The sequence below is a fragment of the Corapipo altera genome, unplaced genomic scaffold, assembly GCF_003945725.1.
Source record: "Corapipo altera isolate COAL_440 unplaced genomic scaffold, ASM394572v1 182, whole genome shotgun sequence".
Classification (NCBI taxonomy): Eukaryota; Metazoa; Chordata; class Aves; order Passeriformes; family Pipridae; genus Corapipo; species Corapipo altera.
In genome coordinates this window covers 339,931-355,981 of record NW_020885056.1, presented here as the reverse complement: position 1 = coordinate 355,981, position 16,051 = coordinate 339,931, and the positions used below count along the sequence as shown (strand labels likewise).

Below are 16,051 nucleotides of genomic sequence, written 5' to 3'. Positions count from 1 at the left end.
AAAGGGGACTGGGGACTGGGAAAGGGGACTGGGGACTGGGAAAGGGGACTGGGGACTGGGAAAGGGGGATTGGAAATTGGGAAAGAGGGATTGGAAACTGTCAGTGGGGGCTGGAGCCTGGGAAAGGGGGACTGGAGCCCAGGGAAAGAGGGGGGCTTGAGATCAGGAAGGGCCCAGGGAAAGGAGGGGTTGGAGCCCATCAGTGAGGACTGGAGCCTGGGAAGTAGGGCTGGAGCCCGGGCAAGGGGCTACTCACGTATTCCCGGATGTTTTTGGCCTTCACAGCCTTGTAGGACGCGTAGGCCGGGTAGAGCATCCCAAAAACCAGCCTGTAACGCAGAGGGGGGGTGAGGCAGCCCGGCCAGCCCGCGTAGAGCAGCAGGAACAGGGACCAGCAGAGCCGGCGGCCCCAGAGCCAAAGCCGGGCTTTGACACCCCCCAGCACCGCCCCCACCCCGGAGCCGCCAGGAAAAGGGTCGGGAAAGGGGTAGGGAAGAGGGTCGGGAAGAGGGTCAGAGCCACCCGGGAGCCGCCGTGGGGAGCCGGCCATGAGCACCGAGTCACTCCCACGCCCACGGGGACTGGCTGGACCTGTCGGGGCGGTGGCAGGAGGAGGTGGCAGGGCACGGGCTCAGTCCCCGCCGGTGCCAACCCCCATCCCGGGGGTGCCACCCCCAAAACACCCACCTCGTGTGCCGAGCACAGCCGGGCACCCCGACACCCTCCTGTACCTGGGGCGGGGGAGCTGGGGGCACCCACGGCTCCCTTCTGCCCCACGGGGGGCTCGCCAGGCACGGGGGGCCACTGGGCACCTAGCCCAGATGGCCACGGTGTGGGAGACAGGGGGGCGAACGGGGCTGGGGAGGGGGGACCCTCCCGGTGATGCAGGGGCCCCTCAGTTGATGTAGGGACCCTCCTGGGTGATGTGGAGACCCTACGAGCAGGGACCCTCTCCAGGCGATGTGAGGACCCTCCGCAGGGACCCCTTTGGGTGATGCAGGGACCCCTTTGGGTGATGCAGGGACCCTCCCAGTTGATGCAGGGACCCCTCCCAGGCAATGTAGGAGACCCCCTCTGAGCAAGAACCCCCTCCCAGGCGATGTAGGGACCCTCTGAGCACGCCCCCCTCCTCCGGGGCGATGCAGGGACCCCTCCGGGGCAATACAGGGGACCCCCCCCCCATTGTTTATGGAAGGGGACCCCGGGCCGAGCTCCTCGCCCCCCCGGATGGGCAGGAAGGGTCGACAGCAGCTCAGGGACGCATTTTCAGGGGTGGGGGGTGTGGGGGGTGGCGGTAGGGGGCTGGTTACCCCCGTAGAAGCGATTTGGGGCCGCCCCCCCCCAAACCCCGCCTGGGGCCGCTCCGTTAAGTCCCCGCTGCGGGACCGGCACGGGGACCTCCCGTTAACCGAACACCGGGCGGGGGGACAGCGGAGCGGGGGATCCCGTACCCCGCACCCCTCCCCATCACACCCCCCCCCCCCCCCCCCCCACCCCCCCGATCACCCGGCTGAGGATCCAGGACATCATGGTGCGGGCGGGGCCGGAGCCCCGGGCGGCGCCGGGAGGGAGGGTGGGAGCTGTGCCCGCCTTGGGGGGCCCCCCAAAAGCCCCCCCCAAAACCCCTCCCGAGGAAACGAATCCCAAAAGTTGAAAGTTGGAGGCACCGACCCGCGCAGCCGCCGTGCGGGCCCCACCTCCCGCTCTTAAAGGGGCAACGCGTCGGAAAAGGGCAAAGCGTCTTAAAAGGGCAACAGCGATTCCTAAAAATGTCGCTGTGGTTCCCGGAGCTTTAATAGATCGTATTTTTCTATTTAAAAACTCCTCTAATACGTGAAATATTAATGTACGATATGCCATATATCCATGTTAAAACGTATTTTTAATATATAATGTTTTAAGTTTGTATAATAATTCATATGTATATTACTTTTTATTTATATAAATTTTTTAATTTTTATTACCTTTACTTTTAATTTACTTATTATAATTTTATCTATAAATAATTTTTATATTCATATATAATATTGTTGAAATTCTATATTTCTATACTAATAAATAATATTTTATATAAAATAATAATTTATATAAAAATTTTATATATCGATATTTTATATAAATATTTTATATTTATTGAAATATATTTAATTAAAATATTACGTATTCCTATTATATTTGAAATTCATATATTATATATTTCTTTTTGGTATACAATAATATATTATTCCTAATATAGTAAACGTAACGTATTAATATGCAAGATATTATATAAAATATGTATTAAACATTCCCTCATATAAAAATATCCAAATATCGCTTTTAAATATTAATATATTAATTAACATAATAATATTAAAGGTATTTTTTTTAAATTATGAAAATTAAGTTTTTTAAGCAGTAAACAGGTAGAGAAGGAGGGAGGTAAAGCTCCTTTGTGTGTTGTTGGGAATTCTTTTGGGGTTTGGAGGGGGTGTGATGCTCAAAGCAGGTAGAGAAAGGGGACAAAGCCCCTTTGAGTGGTGACGAGGATTTCTTTTTTCCTTTCTCTCGGGTGTGCTGCTGAACCAGGGCCAGGGCTCTGCAGAGCCCTGCGAGACGCTCCAGGGAAAACAGAACCTGCTGGAATCTCCTCCCTGGGCCACCTTCCCCTTGGCTCTGCAGCCCCCGGAGCGTTCCAGGGCTTCCCAAATCCCCCATCCCGGTCAGGGACACCGCCGAGGTGCCAGAACCCCCCTGCAGCGCTCCCTGGGCTTTAAAATCCGCCCTTTCCCTGTAGGGAAACTGAGGCAGGGAAGTGTGGAAGTGCCCCAGGGAGCCGCCAGGTTCGGGCTCTGCAGCCACCCAGATCCAATCCTGCTTCCCAAATCCACCCGTGCCCCGGGGGCGCCCCGTTGGCTCGAGAGGATCTTTATTTGTGAGCCTAATTGGTGGCTTTTCACATGCAAATTTACACCCCTGGGAGACAGGGAAAAGCTCCCCTGGAAAACCAGTTGGGTGGAGACTCCCCTCCCCTGGGGAAACACCTCCTGCTTCCCACCCCCACCGCGGGCCAAGGTTTCTGCTGGAAAAAACCACCAGGAAAGCCACGTGAGGGGCCTGGAGCACCCTAAAATGAGGGATTCACCCTTCCTGGAGCTGTGGGATGCTGGGTGGGGCAAGACTGGAAGGAGCAGGAGTGTCTGGGAGGACACATGGAAGCTGTTGGCAGACACAGGCAGGGCTGGGGGTCACAGTGTGTTTATTGGGGGGTGTTTTGGTGGGCACAGACACCTTGGGTACCCGCCTGGCAGAGGGGCCATGGGCACAGGGAGCTGCTGGATGTGCACAGAGGGGGATGGGAGGCAGCCCTACTGCTGCCTCGGGGCATCCCATCCTGCATCCACCTCACAGCATCCTGCTGGCCTCCAGCATCCCATTGTCCTCAGGGCATCCCATTGTCCTCAGGGCATCCCATTGTCCTCAGGGCATCCCATCTGCATCCAGCTTGGAGCATCTCATCATCCTTGGAGCATCTCAGTGTCCTAGGGCATCCCATCCTATTGTCCTCAGAGCATCCCATCCCATTGCCTGGCATCCACCTCGGAGCATCCTCCTGGCCTCAGAACACCCTGTCATCCTCGGCATCCCACCTTCATCCACCTCGGAGCATCCCGTTGTCCCCATGGCATCCCGATCCCGCCCCATGCACCTCAGCCATCCCATCCACTCCGGAGCACCTCCTCAGCCTGGGAACACCCCAAATTCCCGGGAGCCCCCCACCCTTCTCGTACAAATCCCCCCACTCTCCGCCCCCCCCCCCCCAGCCCATCACCTGAGCGGGCAGAGACCCCTCAGCCCCCTTAGCCCCCCGGGGGTGTGAGGGCTGTCCCACCCACCCTCCTTCCCTGCATCCCACGGGATGGCTGCACATGGAGAAACCAGGAGCACCGGGGGAGGGGGTGGGAAACTGAGGCACTGTGGGTCTGGGAGCTGCCCTGGGGGTGGGTGACACTGGGGGGGGGGGCCGGGATTGGGGCTGGGAGTGGGTTGTGACCGTGGGTCAGGGCACGGCGGGCACATGCATGTCCTCGGGCAGGACGCGGCGTCCCTCTGGGGGGGCTCCCACCCCGGGCTAGAGGCTGAGGTTCACCACCTCGTGCCGGTACACCAGCGTGTTGGCCTTGAAGCTGGGGGCCAGCAGGAGCTCGACGTCGGAGGCCGGCACGTAGCGGAACGCCCGCGGCGCCTGCACCGACAGCTCCTGGAACTTGGCGAACTTCTGCTTCTCCTCCTCCCACAGGTACACGTGGGTGAAGGAGAAGTCGCTGCCCAGCGCCAGGTACTGCCACTGCCCCACGGCGAAGGGCTGCATCACCATGGAGCCGCGGGACGGCAGCGTCTGCACCTCCACGAAGCGCTGCCCTTCCCAGCGCACCACCTTGGAGTCGCCGATGTAGCGGCTGAGGCAGAGGAACTGGTCCCGCTTGGACCTGAAGTGCTTCACCATCTGCACGTCCAGCATCTCCCCCACCTCCCCCTGCGCCACGAACTGCTTCTGCGCCCGGCTCCACTGGTAGATCACGGGCGCCTGGGAGCTGCTGGAGATGATCAGCCGGGGTTTGCCGTCGTTCTCCACGTACTCCACGTCGGTGTCGCGGTGCCAGGCGTGCAGCGCTTGCTGGGAGTAGAAGCCGTTCTGGTTGAGGCGGTAGAGGCTGGTGGAGCCCGCCTTGGAGCTGTCAGCGATGACGAAGTACCACTCCCCCTCGATCTGGAAGGCCTCGATGTCGTTGGGCTTGCGGACCTTCTGGCTGTCGATGTCCTGGATCTTGATGAACTTGTCCACGGCCGTGTCCCAGCGGTAGATGTAGGAGCCGCCGAAGAGCTGGGCCACCACCACGTAGAGCTGGTCCTGCGCCACGATGGGCTTGCAGTGCACCGCCGAGTGAGCTGCCGGCGGGACCGCGGCACGTCAGGGCTCTGCCCTCCCTGGGTCACCCCAAATGAGGGTCCCATCAGCCCCCCCCGCCCGCTGCCTCACCGGGGATGCGGTCGAAGTCGCGGAGCTTGCGCTCCACGTAGTCCCACTTGAGGATGGAGCAGCTGCTGGCACTGGGCTGCGCCAGGGCCACGTACAGGTCGCTGTCATAGGTGAAGGGCTCGGCTGACACCGCCTGGAAGGGCAGGACCTGGTGCATCACGAAATCTGGGGAGGGGAGAGGTGGCAGTGAGGGTCCGGGCACCCAGGAGTGGGGTGACAGGTGACAGTGATCCCTTGCCTGTGGTGATGCACTGGAAGTCACTGAGAGCCAGGTCCCGGATCCGCTGCCCCTCGAACTGCCCGGGGCTGCTGCAGAAGATGGCAGGGACTGTGGTGTTGGTTCTCTCCAGCCACTCCACCAGCCACTTGATCTTGCAGTCGCAGACCAGAGTGTTGCCACGGAGGTCCCTGCCAAGGATGGCACCGAGTCACCCCCAGCACCCACCGGCATGTCACCCTCTCTCCAGTCCGGTGTCCCAGGGATCCCTGCCAGGCCCCAGCACACAGGGTCCTCCTCCCAAGCCCTGGGATGTCACCCTCTCCCCAGCCCGGTGTCACAGGGATCCCTGCCAGGCTCCAGCACACAGGGTCCTCCTCCCAAGCCCCGGGATGTCACCCTCTCCCCAGCCCGGTGTCCCGGGGGTCCCCGGTGCCATGGCAGCCTCACAGGTCACTCAGGATGTCCAGTGGCTTGAAGAGGTCCCGGGGCAGTGTCTGCAGGTTGTTGTTAGCCAAGGACCTGCGAGACAAGAAGGGTCGTGGGGACACATCTCTGGCAAAGCCACCCCCACCATGTCCCCCGCGGGACCCCCACATGCTCACAGGTGTGTCAGGGACTTGAGCCCGCGGAAAGTGCCCTTGGAGAGCGCCTGGATGTCGTTGTTCTCAATGAACCTGTGACGGGAGGAGACAGTGGCACGGCCGCCCCAAGGATCCCCCAGCCCTCCCTGTGCCCTCCCCGGGGCTGTCCCTGTCCCCGTGTCCCCATCCCTGCCCCACACACAGGTACTGCAGGTGCGAGAGCCCGGCGAAGGCGTTGTCCCCGATCAGCGAGAACTTGTTGGAGTTGAGGAGGCTGCAAAGAGAGAGGGGGGACGTGTCAGCTCTCGGTGGGCACCAGGGGCACCGGGATGCCCGGCTGTGGGAGCAGGGGACGTACAGGAACTGCAGGGAAGGGATGTGGGCAAAGGCTGCCTCCCGGATCTCCGTGAAGGCTGCGTTCACCATCGTCCTGCCGGAGAGACGGAGCTTCAGGAGAGGGGACAGCAGCAGGGTGGCACTGCCACCCCGTGCCCCCCAGCACCAGTGTCACCTGCTGAGTGCCACCACAGCCCCCTCAGCGGGGGAGAGGGACCCCAGCACGTTGAGGGGGGACACAGAGGAGCTGAGGCACTGGGGGCTGGCACCCACCCCACACTGCCCACGCCCTGCGGCAGCCCCTGGCCTGAGGCCATGTGCACAGACACGGGTGTAAACACACACACACATGTGTGCACACACATGCACACACACGTACACATGTGTACATGCACACGTCTCTGCCACACACGCCCGAACTGGGCTCCAGAGAACCCCTGTGTCCCCAGGGACCCCGGTGAGGACCCCCCCCAGCCATGAGGCTCTGGTCCCCAAGGTCACAGCTGTGTCCCCTCGGGGCTCCTGTCACCAAGGTCACGCTGTGGACAGGCTGCAGCCCTGCTCTGTCTGTCACTGATGGATGGCTGCGTGTGCCACCACTACAGGGCACCGGGACCAGCCCCGGGCTGTCCCCAGCCTGATACTCCCCCTACAGCCCCCCCATACTGCCCAGACCCCACCCTGCCCTCGTTTGCCCCCTGATGTGGCACAGAGGGGCTGTCCCTGCGCCCCCCCAGGACAACCAGCAGCCCCTGGGACATGACCCACTCCCTGTCCCCGTCCCCATCCCCATCCCGGGGACTCACAGTGAGATGACCTCGGGGGGCAGGTTCTTGGGCACAGCCTTGGAATCCACGCAGAAAGCCGTGTCCCGGGTGCAGGAGCAGGTCGGGGGGCAAGGAGGGGGCCGGGGGGGGCGCCGGCCCTCCACCGGCAGCCAGAGCCAGGCCGCGGCGAGGAGGAGGAGGAGGAGAGCAGGGAGCCGGTCCCTCAGCATCCCTCTCCCGCGCCGCAGCTCCATCACGCCCCGGCCTTATCCCTGTTTGATCCCGGGAGCTGTTCCCAATCCTGCTGTGCCCGGGAGCTGTGGAAAAGCCCTTTCCTCTCCTTTTTCCCCCGGAGACGTCAGTGTGGAGGAGCAGCGATGGTGTCAGCAGAAGCTGCCGGCGCCTGACCCGCGGCTCTGCAGCACACCATGCTCCTGTGCTGCGGGGAGGGAGGGAGGGAAGGAGGGAGAGAGGGAGGGAGAGAGGGAGGGATGCGGCTGAGTGGCAGCACCAGCATCCCCGGGCGCGCGTGTCCGCGTGTCCTCACCGGCGAGCAAACACGGGGTTCCACGCTGGGGAGAGGGGGGGGGCGGCCACTGGGTGCCCTCGGGGTGCACAGGGGTGGGGGACAGAGGGGCACCCACAGGGGTGGGTGGCACCGCGGGGGCTCTCCCGGCTCGGCGCCGCAGCGCTGCCCGCGCCAGCTCCCTGCCCGCTCTGGAGCACTGGGCACCCACCCACCCCGCCCCAGGCGCCCGCCCGTCCCGTCCCAGGCACCCGTCTCTCCCATCCCGGGTGTCCATCTGTCCTGTCCCTGGCACGGCGCCGATGGGAACAATGAGCCCAGCCAGCTCCTCGCTCTCCCCCCGGGGGGGACACCCGCAGCTGCCCGTGCACAGCCAGGGTTGCAGCACCCCCGGGGACGTGCCGAGGGTGCTGGGGCCGCTGCCAGAGCCCGGGACGGGGTGTGGAGGGTGGGCACACTCTGCTGCCCGCTGTTTGCCTTGGCACCCACCCTCCGCTGCTGGACAAGTGCCGGGAAAGGGCCCTCGGAGGTTTCGTGTCCCCTCCCTGGCTCTTCAAACAGCACAAGTGGCACCTTGGCAGCCGGGGCGGCCACAACTTCCCCCCCACCCATCCGTGACCATATAAATCCCCCCGGTCACGGCTGGCAAAGGGACAGGAGCACCCGGCGAGATGGACGACAGCTCCAAGGAGGCGCTGATGGAGGAGGCACCCCCGGTAAGGAGCACCCACCACCCGTCCCGAGGGAACCCACCGCCGTGCCCGGCCCCACGCCGGCAGCTCAGCCCGGCACTCCCCTCCCCAGAGGTACACGGAGTCCCCCCGCCTGCCCTGCGTCCCCCACCAGCTCAAGAGCGTCCTGATGGCCGTGGTGGTGGTGGTGGTCCTCGTGGTGGTCATCGCCGCCTTCCTCCTCCTGGGGCTGCACATCACCGAGGCACACGCGGAGACGGTGAGGGCAGGGAGGGGCCGCGGGCTCCGGGGGCGGGTTTGGGAACGGCCCCGGCCCTGCAGGGATGGGGTTGGGAGTTCCCTGACCCCGCTCCGCCCGGTAGGTGCTGCGAATGACCATCCACGGGCTGGATGGCGAGGGGACCCCCCAGCGCCTCTCCATGAGCAAGAAGGAAAGGACCGGGACGTTCTCGGTGCGGGACGGGCTCAACGCCTCGGCCACGGTGGTGTACGACTACAGCAAGGTGTGCGGGGGGCGCCTGGGGACGGGCACGGCGGGCACGGGGTGGTGCCGAGCTGAGCCGGGGTCTGTCTGCCAACAGCTGCTGGTGGGCTACAGGTCCTGGCGGCACCGCGCCTGCTACATCACCCGCGTGGCCAGGGACAACTTCCCGGGGCTGGACGCTGTCACCGACACCTTCCAGCGCCGGCAGGTGAGCGGGGATGGAGCTGGGGTGGGGATGGAGCCGCACTGGGCTCGTCCACATCCCAGCCCCTGCGTCCTGGGAAGCTGGGGACACACGTGGGGCCGGGGGCTTGCTGTGGCTGCCGAGGGTGGCAGCCCCTGCTCCGTTCTCTGTCCTGCAGGCTGAGGAGGTTGGGGACAGCGCCGTGCCCCTGGCCGACCGCTCCATCCTGGGCACCACCATCAACATCCTCTGCAGCACCGTGCCCGTGTACTGGGCGTAGCACTGGTTCCCAGTGGGATAGGACAGGGAGAAGGGCATGTCACCGATGTCACCGTCCCTGTGCTCCCTGTGTTGCCTCCTGGGATGCCCGGGCACTCCTCCTCCTCCCTGTGCCCATCCCGGGGGCAGCCACCCCGCTGCGGGAGTGCTCCATCCGTTGTCACTCGGCACCACGGTGGCTTTCCCACACAGCACTCACAATAAAAAAAGTGGGATTTGATTTGGGATTTGCTTCTGTCTGCGAAGTGAAGCCTCTACCTCCTCCTCCACGTGCTGCTCTCGTCCCTCCCAGGGTGGTGGGACTGTCCCAGGGATGTGTCCTTGTGGGGTGCAGGGTGGGAAGGTGAATCCTTCGGGTTGGGGTGCCACGAGCCTGGCAGGGTTCAGACATGGGGGGCAGTGACACGACCACCCCTGTCGGAGACCAGGCTCCCAGTGTCCCCACCTGTGCACTCCCAGTTTCCATGGATGGCAGAAGCAGCCTCTGCACTTCCAGCCCTCCTGGAAATGTCCCTGCCCCTGTCCCCTCCTCGCACAGACGGCGACAGAGGGTCTGTGTCACATCCCTGGTGACAACCAAGCCCTGGGTTCTCCACAGACACCATGATCCAGTTGCTCCAGCTCCCCTCCATCCCCATCCAGTCCCCATCCCCACCCACTCCAGTCCCTCTACCCCACAGCAGGGAGCAACCTCGGGGGGGGGAACCTCTGAGTGCTGCACTGGAAAACTGAGGATTAGTGGAGCTGGGAGGGGGAAAAGAGACCCTGAGAGGTTGATTTGACCTTTCCAGGGGTGCAAACTCGGTGTTGTCCCCACAGCCACTGCCACGGGCAGCAAGGGGGAGGTCACAGCTCCCGGAGGGTGCCACTTTGCTGGGAACAGGAGGGAAATCACACGTGCTGACCCAGAGCCAACAGAGCTCTGCCCCACAAAATGCCCCAACCTTGTGTTGCCCTGGCAAGAATCCAGGTCAAGAGCCTGCCCAGGGCTGTGGAAGGTGAAAAGGGCTCCCACAGTGTCCGAGAGCAAACAGCCAGGAGCCACTGGAGGGGCTCTCATGGTCCTTTGTCACCTTGGGAAAGGAGGCAGCGTGAAACGGGGGATGGAGGGGACACACACAAACCCCACACCTGACTGCAAACGTTGGGGTCTTGGGGGGGTTAGAGAGGTCCCAGCCTGAGCCCAGCTGCAGGAGAGCCTCGTGGATGGGCAGAGCCAAGGCACAACAGTGTCCCCCTGCCAGCTGGGGTGACGGGCTCAAACTGCGACCACTCTCACCCCAAAAAATCCACAGTGCAGCCCCAAAAGCCACGGGCAGTGGTGCCCGAGCACCCTCAGGACCAAGAATGAGGACCAGGGACGTGTTCCAACCCTGTGGTGACCCCATTCCCACCCCACCCCTGCGGATTACAGGAAAGCTTTAACGCCCTGTTTGCTCTTTGCCCACCTCAAGCAGCTCCAGGTGGCCGAGCCGGCGAAGGGACACGAGCCAGGTCTCCCCTTGGCTGCAGCCAGGGCCGGATGCTCCACCCTGGAGGGTTTGCTTTGGCCCTGACCCCTCGCTCCTGGGCAGCAGAGAGCTCCTCGTGCCCGGGGACAAGTGTCCTCGACCAAGTGCCCTGGGAGCCTCTTGACCTGCGTGTTCCCAGGAGGATCCAGCTGGGAGTGGGCGTTGGGCAAACACCGGTGAAGAGGGTCACATGCCAGAGCCCGACTGCACCGCTGGGGACACCAAACCCTTCACAGGGGCCACTCCTGTCCCCACCCCAGTGCCCTGGTATAAAGCACCCGGTCCCTGCGAGCAGGCCGGGCTGGGAGGAGGAGGAGGAGGAAGAAGAGGAGGAAGAGGAGGAGGAGGAGGCTGCCATGGAGAGCAGCATGAAGCAGGTGGTGGTGGAGGAAGAAGAGGTGAGTCCCTGCAGAGTGGCACATCCTTGTGTCCAGCTGGGCACAGGGCTTTGCCCTGTTTATCCCAGCGAGGCACCAGTGCAGATGTGATGGGAAGGGCCCCTGGGATGCTGCATTCCCAGCACTCAGGGGCTCTGAGATGGGAGGAGCAGCATGCTGAGGGGCAGTGGGATGCCCAGGAGCAGCGGGATTCCACCTTCTCCCCGCAACAATCCCACCCCAAACCCTCCTGCATCCCACAACTCCCACCTCCATCCCGCTCACCCCACCTCCCCCCGCTTTTCCCAAACCCCCAGGACTCGGAGCAGGGGTGCTGCTGCCCAGGCTGCTGCTTGCCCTGCACCATGTGCTGTGCCAAGTGCTGTGCCAAGTGTGCCCGGTGCTGCTGCCTGCCCAAGTGCTGCAAGTGCCCCAAGCTTCCCGGCTGCTCCGGCTGCTGCGGCTGTTTCAGCTGCCTCAAGAAGTCCCTGTGCTTCGTCCCTCGCCTGCTGTGCTACCTGCCCCGCAAGCTGCTGGGCTGCCACCACCTGCGGTGCCTCCTCATCGTGGTGGTGGTGGTGGTGCTGCTCGTGGTCATCATCGCCGGCGCCCTGCTCATGTGGCTGCACGTCGACCAGAGCCACGCCGACACCGTGAGTGGGCAACCCCCGGTGCCACCACCAGGGACCCCCCAGATGCCCCCGGGGGGGGGGGGGGGGTGCTGCAGGCTCTGAGATCCCCCCCTCGACCCCTCTGCAGGTGCTGCGGATGGGTTTGTGGGGAGGGTCGGCCCGGGAAGAGGACGCTGCCACCTTCTACCTGGACAGCGGGGACGGGAACGGGGCCACCGTCATCTATGACTACAGGAATGTGAGTGGGGGGAGCCCGGGGGGGGGACACGAGGTGGTGAGGGGGGGTGGGATGGAGCCGACCCGGGTCTGACTTTCAAACAGCTGCTGGTGAGCTACAGATCCCGCCTGCACTGCGCCTGCTTCGTCACCCGCGTGGACAAGGACAACATCCCGGGGCTGGACGCGGTGGCCGAGACCTTCCAGCGCCGGCAGGTGAGGGGTGACCCGGCTGGGCCAGGTTGGGGGGGCAGACCCCCTGAGCGGGGGGCAGACCCCCGGCCAGGGATGCGGGGCGCGGCATCCCCCCGGTTTTCCCTTCTTCCCCCCCCCCCCGCTCCGCAGGACGAGCAGAGGATCTCCCTGCCCCTGGCCGACCGCTCCCTCCTGGGCACCACGGCGAGCATCCTCTGCAGCGCCCTCCCCGTCTACTGGGCTTAGCCCCGCTGGGTGAGCGGGAAGGGTGGGCAGGGGGCGATGGGGGACCCGCACCCACCCACCAGCGCCCTCACAGCGCCCGCTTTGCCTTGCAGCACCCCCCGACAGACACAGCGCTGCCGCAACCCCTCTGTGGAAGCATCAGCGACATCCCTCCCCCCTCTCCCGCCCTGCCCACCCCGATTTTGGGGCGCGGGAGTGGGCAGGGGGTCGGGGGATTCAGCGTTGGAGGGGCGCAGGGGGGGTGGGGGTCCCGCACACGCGGTGCCGGGGGTGGGGGCGGAGGGTGGGTGTCTGCACCACGCCGGGGGGGACAGCTGGTTTGTCACTTCAGTCTTCTCAGCTTCGCCAAACCCGAGTGCAAAAAAAACGAGCTTAAAAAAAAACATGACATTTAAAAGAAAACACAATTCTCCGTTCCAGTTCTTCGCTCCCGGCTCCCGCCAGCTCCCGCCTTCCTTTTTGCCTTGGAAACGCGTTTCGGGGCTCTGAGCTCGAGTTTTGGGGGGATTTCTGTGGCAGCCACTGCCTGGGGGGGGGGCTCACGGATGGGTCCCCCCCCTCTCTGAGCGTGGCTGCCTGACCTGAGCTGCCCCGTCCTGCTGCCAGAGCCAGGCTGGCAGCCTGAAAAATGGGTCTGTCCTCTGCCAGGCTGGAATAAAGGAGAAGGGCAGGAATCAGGTCTGGGAGCTATTCCTGGAGACAGCCTGTGCCACCAGACGCTGCCCGAGGACCGGGATCATTAGGACTGGGATGATTAGGACAGGGATGTTGGTGCAGGGAGGAGTAGGCATTGTTAGGACCAGGATGCTGGTGTTCCTGGGATCAGGCATTATTGGGATCAGGCTTCTTTATTAGGACTGGGATACTGGTACTATTAGGATCGGGCATTATTAGGATTGAGATGTTTTACTGGGATGCTGGTGTTCTAGGATCAGGCATTAATAGGATCAGGCTTTATTAGGACTGAGATACCAGTGCAATTAGGATCAGGTATTATTAGGACTGGGATGCTGGTGCTGGAATCAGGCATCATTAGAACCAGAATGATATTAGTGTTATTAGGATCAGGAGTTGTTAGGATCAGGATTTACTAGGACCAGGATGCTGGTACCATTAGGATCAGCCTTTACTAGGATGGGAGTCTGGCACTATTAGGATCAGGTGTTACTAGGACCAGGATGCTGATGTGGGGTACCCATCCAGAGCCTCCTGCAGCTCTGGGGTGCCCACCCCTAACCCCTCGCTGACCCCCAAGTCCCCTCAGCCTCCCCCCTGAACCAGAAGAGCTGAAGGAACTTCCAGGAACTTGGCAGGACCCCCAGGTCCTTGTGCAGTAATTCCAGTGTCCTCATTTTGGGAGCCTGCACAGGGAAGTGACCTCGCTGACCCCCCCTTGGGGGTCCTTTGTGGGGGGAGGAATCAGAGCCAAGCCCTCAGGAGGTGCTGGGAATGGGGGAATCCCATCCTTGGGAAGAGGAGGTGCCACCCCCCCCCCAGGTTGTGTCACCGAGGGATGTGGACACAGGGGACAATCCCAGAGCGGGTCACTCACTGCACAGGGGTCCCAGAGGGGGATCATTGGTCCTGGTTCCATGGGGGGCATCCTGGTTCCATGGGGGGCATCCTGGTTCCATAGGGGAGCATCCTGGTTCCACAGGGAGCATCCTGGTTCCATAGGGGGGCATCCTGGTTCCATGGGGGGTATCCTGGGCTGTTGGCTGCTCTTTGTTGTGGAGGTTTTGGGGGCTGGAGCCACCTGCTCCCGGAGACCCAGGGACGTCCCCCACCCTCACGGAGGGCGATGGCCGTGCCAGTGCCACACCTCGGCATCACCCACCCGCTGTGCCAGGATGCCAAGGAAGCTCTGCAGGGCGGGCAGGTTGAGGTAGGAGCTCTGGAATCCGTGTGCCCGTGCCAGGCGGTGCAGCACATCCACCCAGGGCTCCTGCTCCGGGGACAAGGATGTCCCCATCCCACCACCATCTCTGCTGGGTGAGGCTCAGGCCCAGCGGGATGCAGGTGAGCTGGTCCAGCATTCCCAGCTCCCACAGGGCCCATTCCAGGTAGGCTCCAGGCTGGAATGCTGGCAGTCAGTGATATCCAAGGCCACCAGCAAGGGAGCTGGATCCCGGGAGCCAGTGCTTGGCGTGGGAAACCCGGGCTGGGAAAAACCCCCCCCCCCGAGCCGCGGCTCCCCGGAGCGCTCCGTGAGAAAGGGGTGATCTCAGGCTGCATCCTGACATCATGGATTTACATCATCCAGGGACCCGGCCCGCAGGGGATGGAAACAGAAAGTATTCCAAAACCTGGATTGATTGTTTGTTTTCCTGGGAGACCGGCTCCCCAAATTCCCATCCCTGGGATGCTCCGTGTGACGTGTGGGGACACGGAGCCAGCCCAGCTTTCCGAGGTTTATTTTTTTGCTCCAAGAGGGAAGTTTTGCTGGATGTGGGTTTTGCAATAAGGGGAAAGGAGAAAACACATCCTGGGATGATCTGCTGACGGGGGAGGAAAATAACGGCTGGAGATAAGGGGGGAAAGAGACTCCCGTTGTTTCTGGTGGGAATGAGCCAGGCCCTGGATACAGGGGAGTCCCTGAAAGCAAAGGGAAAGAGGATTTGGGGGGGTTTAGTGGGCAGGGGAGGGAGCGGAGCCCGGATGCCGATGTCATCCAGCCTGTCCCTGTGGGGGTCATCGCACGCAGGAGCACTTAAATCCGGACAAAAATAAAGTTGATGCGAGTTCTGGGAGGATTGTGAGTAGGAGGAGAGGGATGGGTTTGTTCAGGAGCACCACGGGATGAGCCAGACACCAGTGGGGGGGCTTCTCACCAGTGGGGGGGCTTCTCACCCCTGACCCCCAGTGCAGCATTCCTGGGATGCACGGGAGGGACAGTGGACATGACACGGGACAAGGGGAGCAGAAGGGCTGGGGGCACACAGGGACACCGGGATGGGGGGACACAGGAACACTGGCAGGGGCTGGGGGACATGGGGACAGGCTGAGGGGACATGGAAATGGGATGGGGGGACACGGGGATGGGGGGACACAGGGTAAAGCAGGGTGGAACTTGGAGATCTTGTGGTGAGTGGGCAGCTGGACCCCATTTCCTTCCCCAGGATGGGGGAACCCACACCCCACCCAAGGGGGACACAGCCACCCCGGGGTCAGGGGACAGAATGGGGTGGTACAGGGAGGATGGGAGCAGGAGAGGCAGGAACCAGCATCCTTATCCCACGGGATGGTACCGAGGGGGACGGATCGGGGCTGGGGGACGTGGGATGCCGCGTCCCCGGGATACCGGGAGTGCGGGACGGGACTGGGAGTGGCCTGGATCCGTACCGGGGAACACGGGACGGGACCCAGGGGGTGGCAGGAACGGGACCGGGAGACACGGGATGGGATCCGGGGGAGGCGGGATCGGTTCTGGAGAATGGGACGGGGAGAGCAGGATCGGGACCGGGGGATGCGGGACGAGACCGGGGGGTGCGGGACGGGACCGGGAGACGCGGGATCGATACCGGGGGATACGAGACGGCACCCAGGGGGTGCAGGACGGGACGGAACGGGGCAGCCCCGCGCTCGAGGAGGGCAGGAGTTGGCCCAGGGGCTGCAGAGGGACAGGAGTGGGGGCTGCGGGCCGGGTCCCCGCAGCAGCCCGTCCCCGCCGCCCCCCCGGCGCTGGCCCCGCTCCCAGCCCTGCGCCCGGGGCTGCAGGGGCCGAGCTCCGCGCTTGAACCCGCCCCCGTCAGATCTCATTTCCCTAAAAAAAAAAAAAAAAAAAA

The 16,051-nt window shown here is 63.1% G+C and overlaps 3 protein-coding genes across 6 annotated transcripts in view; 1 reads left to right on the top strand and 2 right to left on the bottom strand.

Annotated features, from left to right (window-relative positions):
• The window catches only part of REEP4 (receptor accessory protein 4), a 4,141-nt gene extending 2,435 nt beyond the window's left edge, over positions 1-1,706 (bottom strand). The window contains exons 1-2 of one of the 2 annotated variants that reach the window (XM_027668937.1): positions 1,500-1,706; positions 257-330 (exon numbers count right to left, since the gene is read on the bottom strand). In XM_027668937.1, coding sequence (XP_027524738.1) covers positions 257-330; positions 1,500-1,530 — 105 coding nt within the window. In that variant the 5' untranslated portion in view covers positions 1,531-1,706. Of the gene's footprint in view, positions 1-256; positions 331-1,310; positions 1,416-1,499 lie in introns of those variants that run through there. The other variant, XM_027668938.1, reaches the window with a different exon arrangement.
• A 1,515-nt stretch (positions 1,707-3,221) lies between these two features.
• Positions 3,222-7,489, bottom strand: LGI3 (leucine rich repeat LGI family member 3). 3 transcript variants are annotated; one of them, XR_003531905.1, is made up of 9 exons: positions 6,964-7,401; positions 6,180-6,251; positions 6,024-6,095; positions 5,843-5,914; positions 5,688-5,759; positions 5,259-5,428; positions 5,021-5,185; positions 3,579-4,929; positions 3,222-3,483 (listed from the first exon to the last, which is right to left on the bottom strand). XR_003531905.1 is itself a non-coding variant. In XM_027668926.1 (9 exons), exons 2-9 carry the CDS (start codon positions 7,176-7,178, stop codon positions 4,112-4,114), a joined length of 1,656 nt encoding a protein of 551 aa, XP_027524727.1. In that variant the 5' UTR covers positions 7,179-7,363; positions 7,472-7,489; the 3' UTR covers positions 3,222-4,111. The 3 variants fall into 3 exon arrangements, 1 of the variants encoding a protein (XP_027524727.1); XR_003531906.1 differs by having other exon boundaries at positions 3,222-3,402; XM_027668926.1 differs by adding an exon at positions 7,472-7,489 and having other exon boundaries at positions 3,222-4,929; positions 6,964-7,363.
• A 453-nt stretch (positions 7,490-7,942) lies between these two features.
• On the top strand, positions 7,943-12,489 carry SFTPC (surfactant protein C). The gene is made up of 10 exons (XM_027668920.1): positions 7,943-8,166; positions 8,255-8,401; positions 8,505-8,645; positions 8,724-8,834; positions 8,989-9,086; positions 10,896-10,998; positions 11,295-11,630; positions 11,737-11,847; positions 11,931-12,041; positions 12,171-12,489. The coding sequence occupies exons 1-10, from the start codon at positions 8,122-8,124 to the stop codon at positions 12,264-12,266; spliced, it is 1,299 nt and encodes a 432-aa protein (XP_027524721.1). The 5' UTR covers positions 7,943-8,121; the 3' UTR covers positions 12,267-12,489.
• Positions 12,490-16,051: the final 3,562 nt, after the last annotated feature.

Coding starts and splice junctions, on each gene's coding strand:
- LGI3 (XM_027668926.1), bottom strand. CDS start 7,178: ATGGAGCTGCGGCGCGGGAGAGGGATGCTGAGGGACCGGCTCCCTGCT. Junction 5,760..5,842: donor CTCAAGTCCCTGACACACCT/GTGAGCATGTGG, acceptor CTTGTCTCGCAG/GTCCTTGGCTAACAACAACC. Junction 5,186..5,258: donor CTTCCAGTGCATCACCACAG/GCAAGGGATCAC, acceptor TCCCCTCCCCAG/ATTTCGTGATGCACCAGGTC.
- SFTPC (XM_027668920.1), top strand. CDS start 8,122: ATGGACGACAGCTCCAAGGAGGCGCTGATGGAGGAGGCACCCCCG. Junction 9,087..10,895: donor ACCGTGCCCGTGTACTGGGC/GTAGCACTGGTT, acceptor CCCTGCGAGCAG/GCCGGGCTGGGAGGAGGAGG. Junction 11,848..11,930: donor TCATCTATGACTACAGGAAT/GTGAGTGGGGGG, acceptor ACTTTCAAACAG/CTGCTGGTGAGCTACAGATC.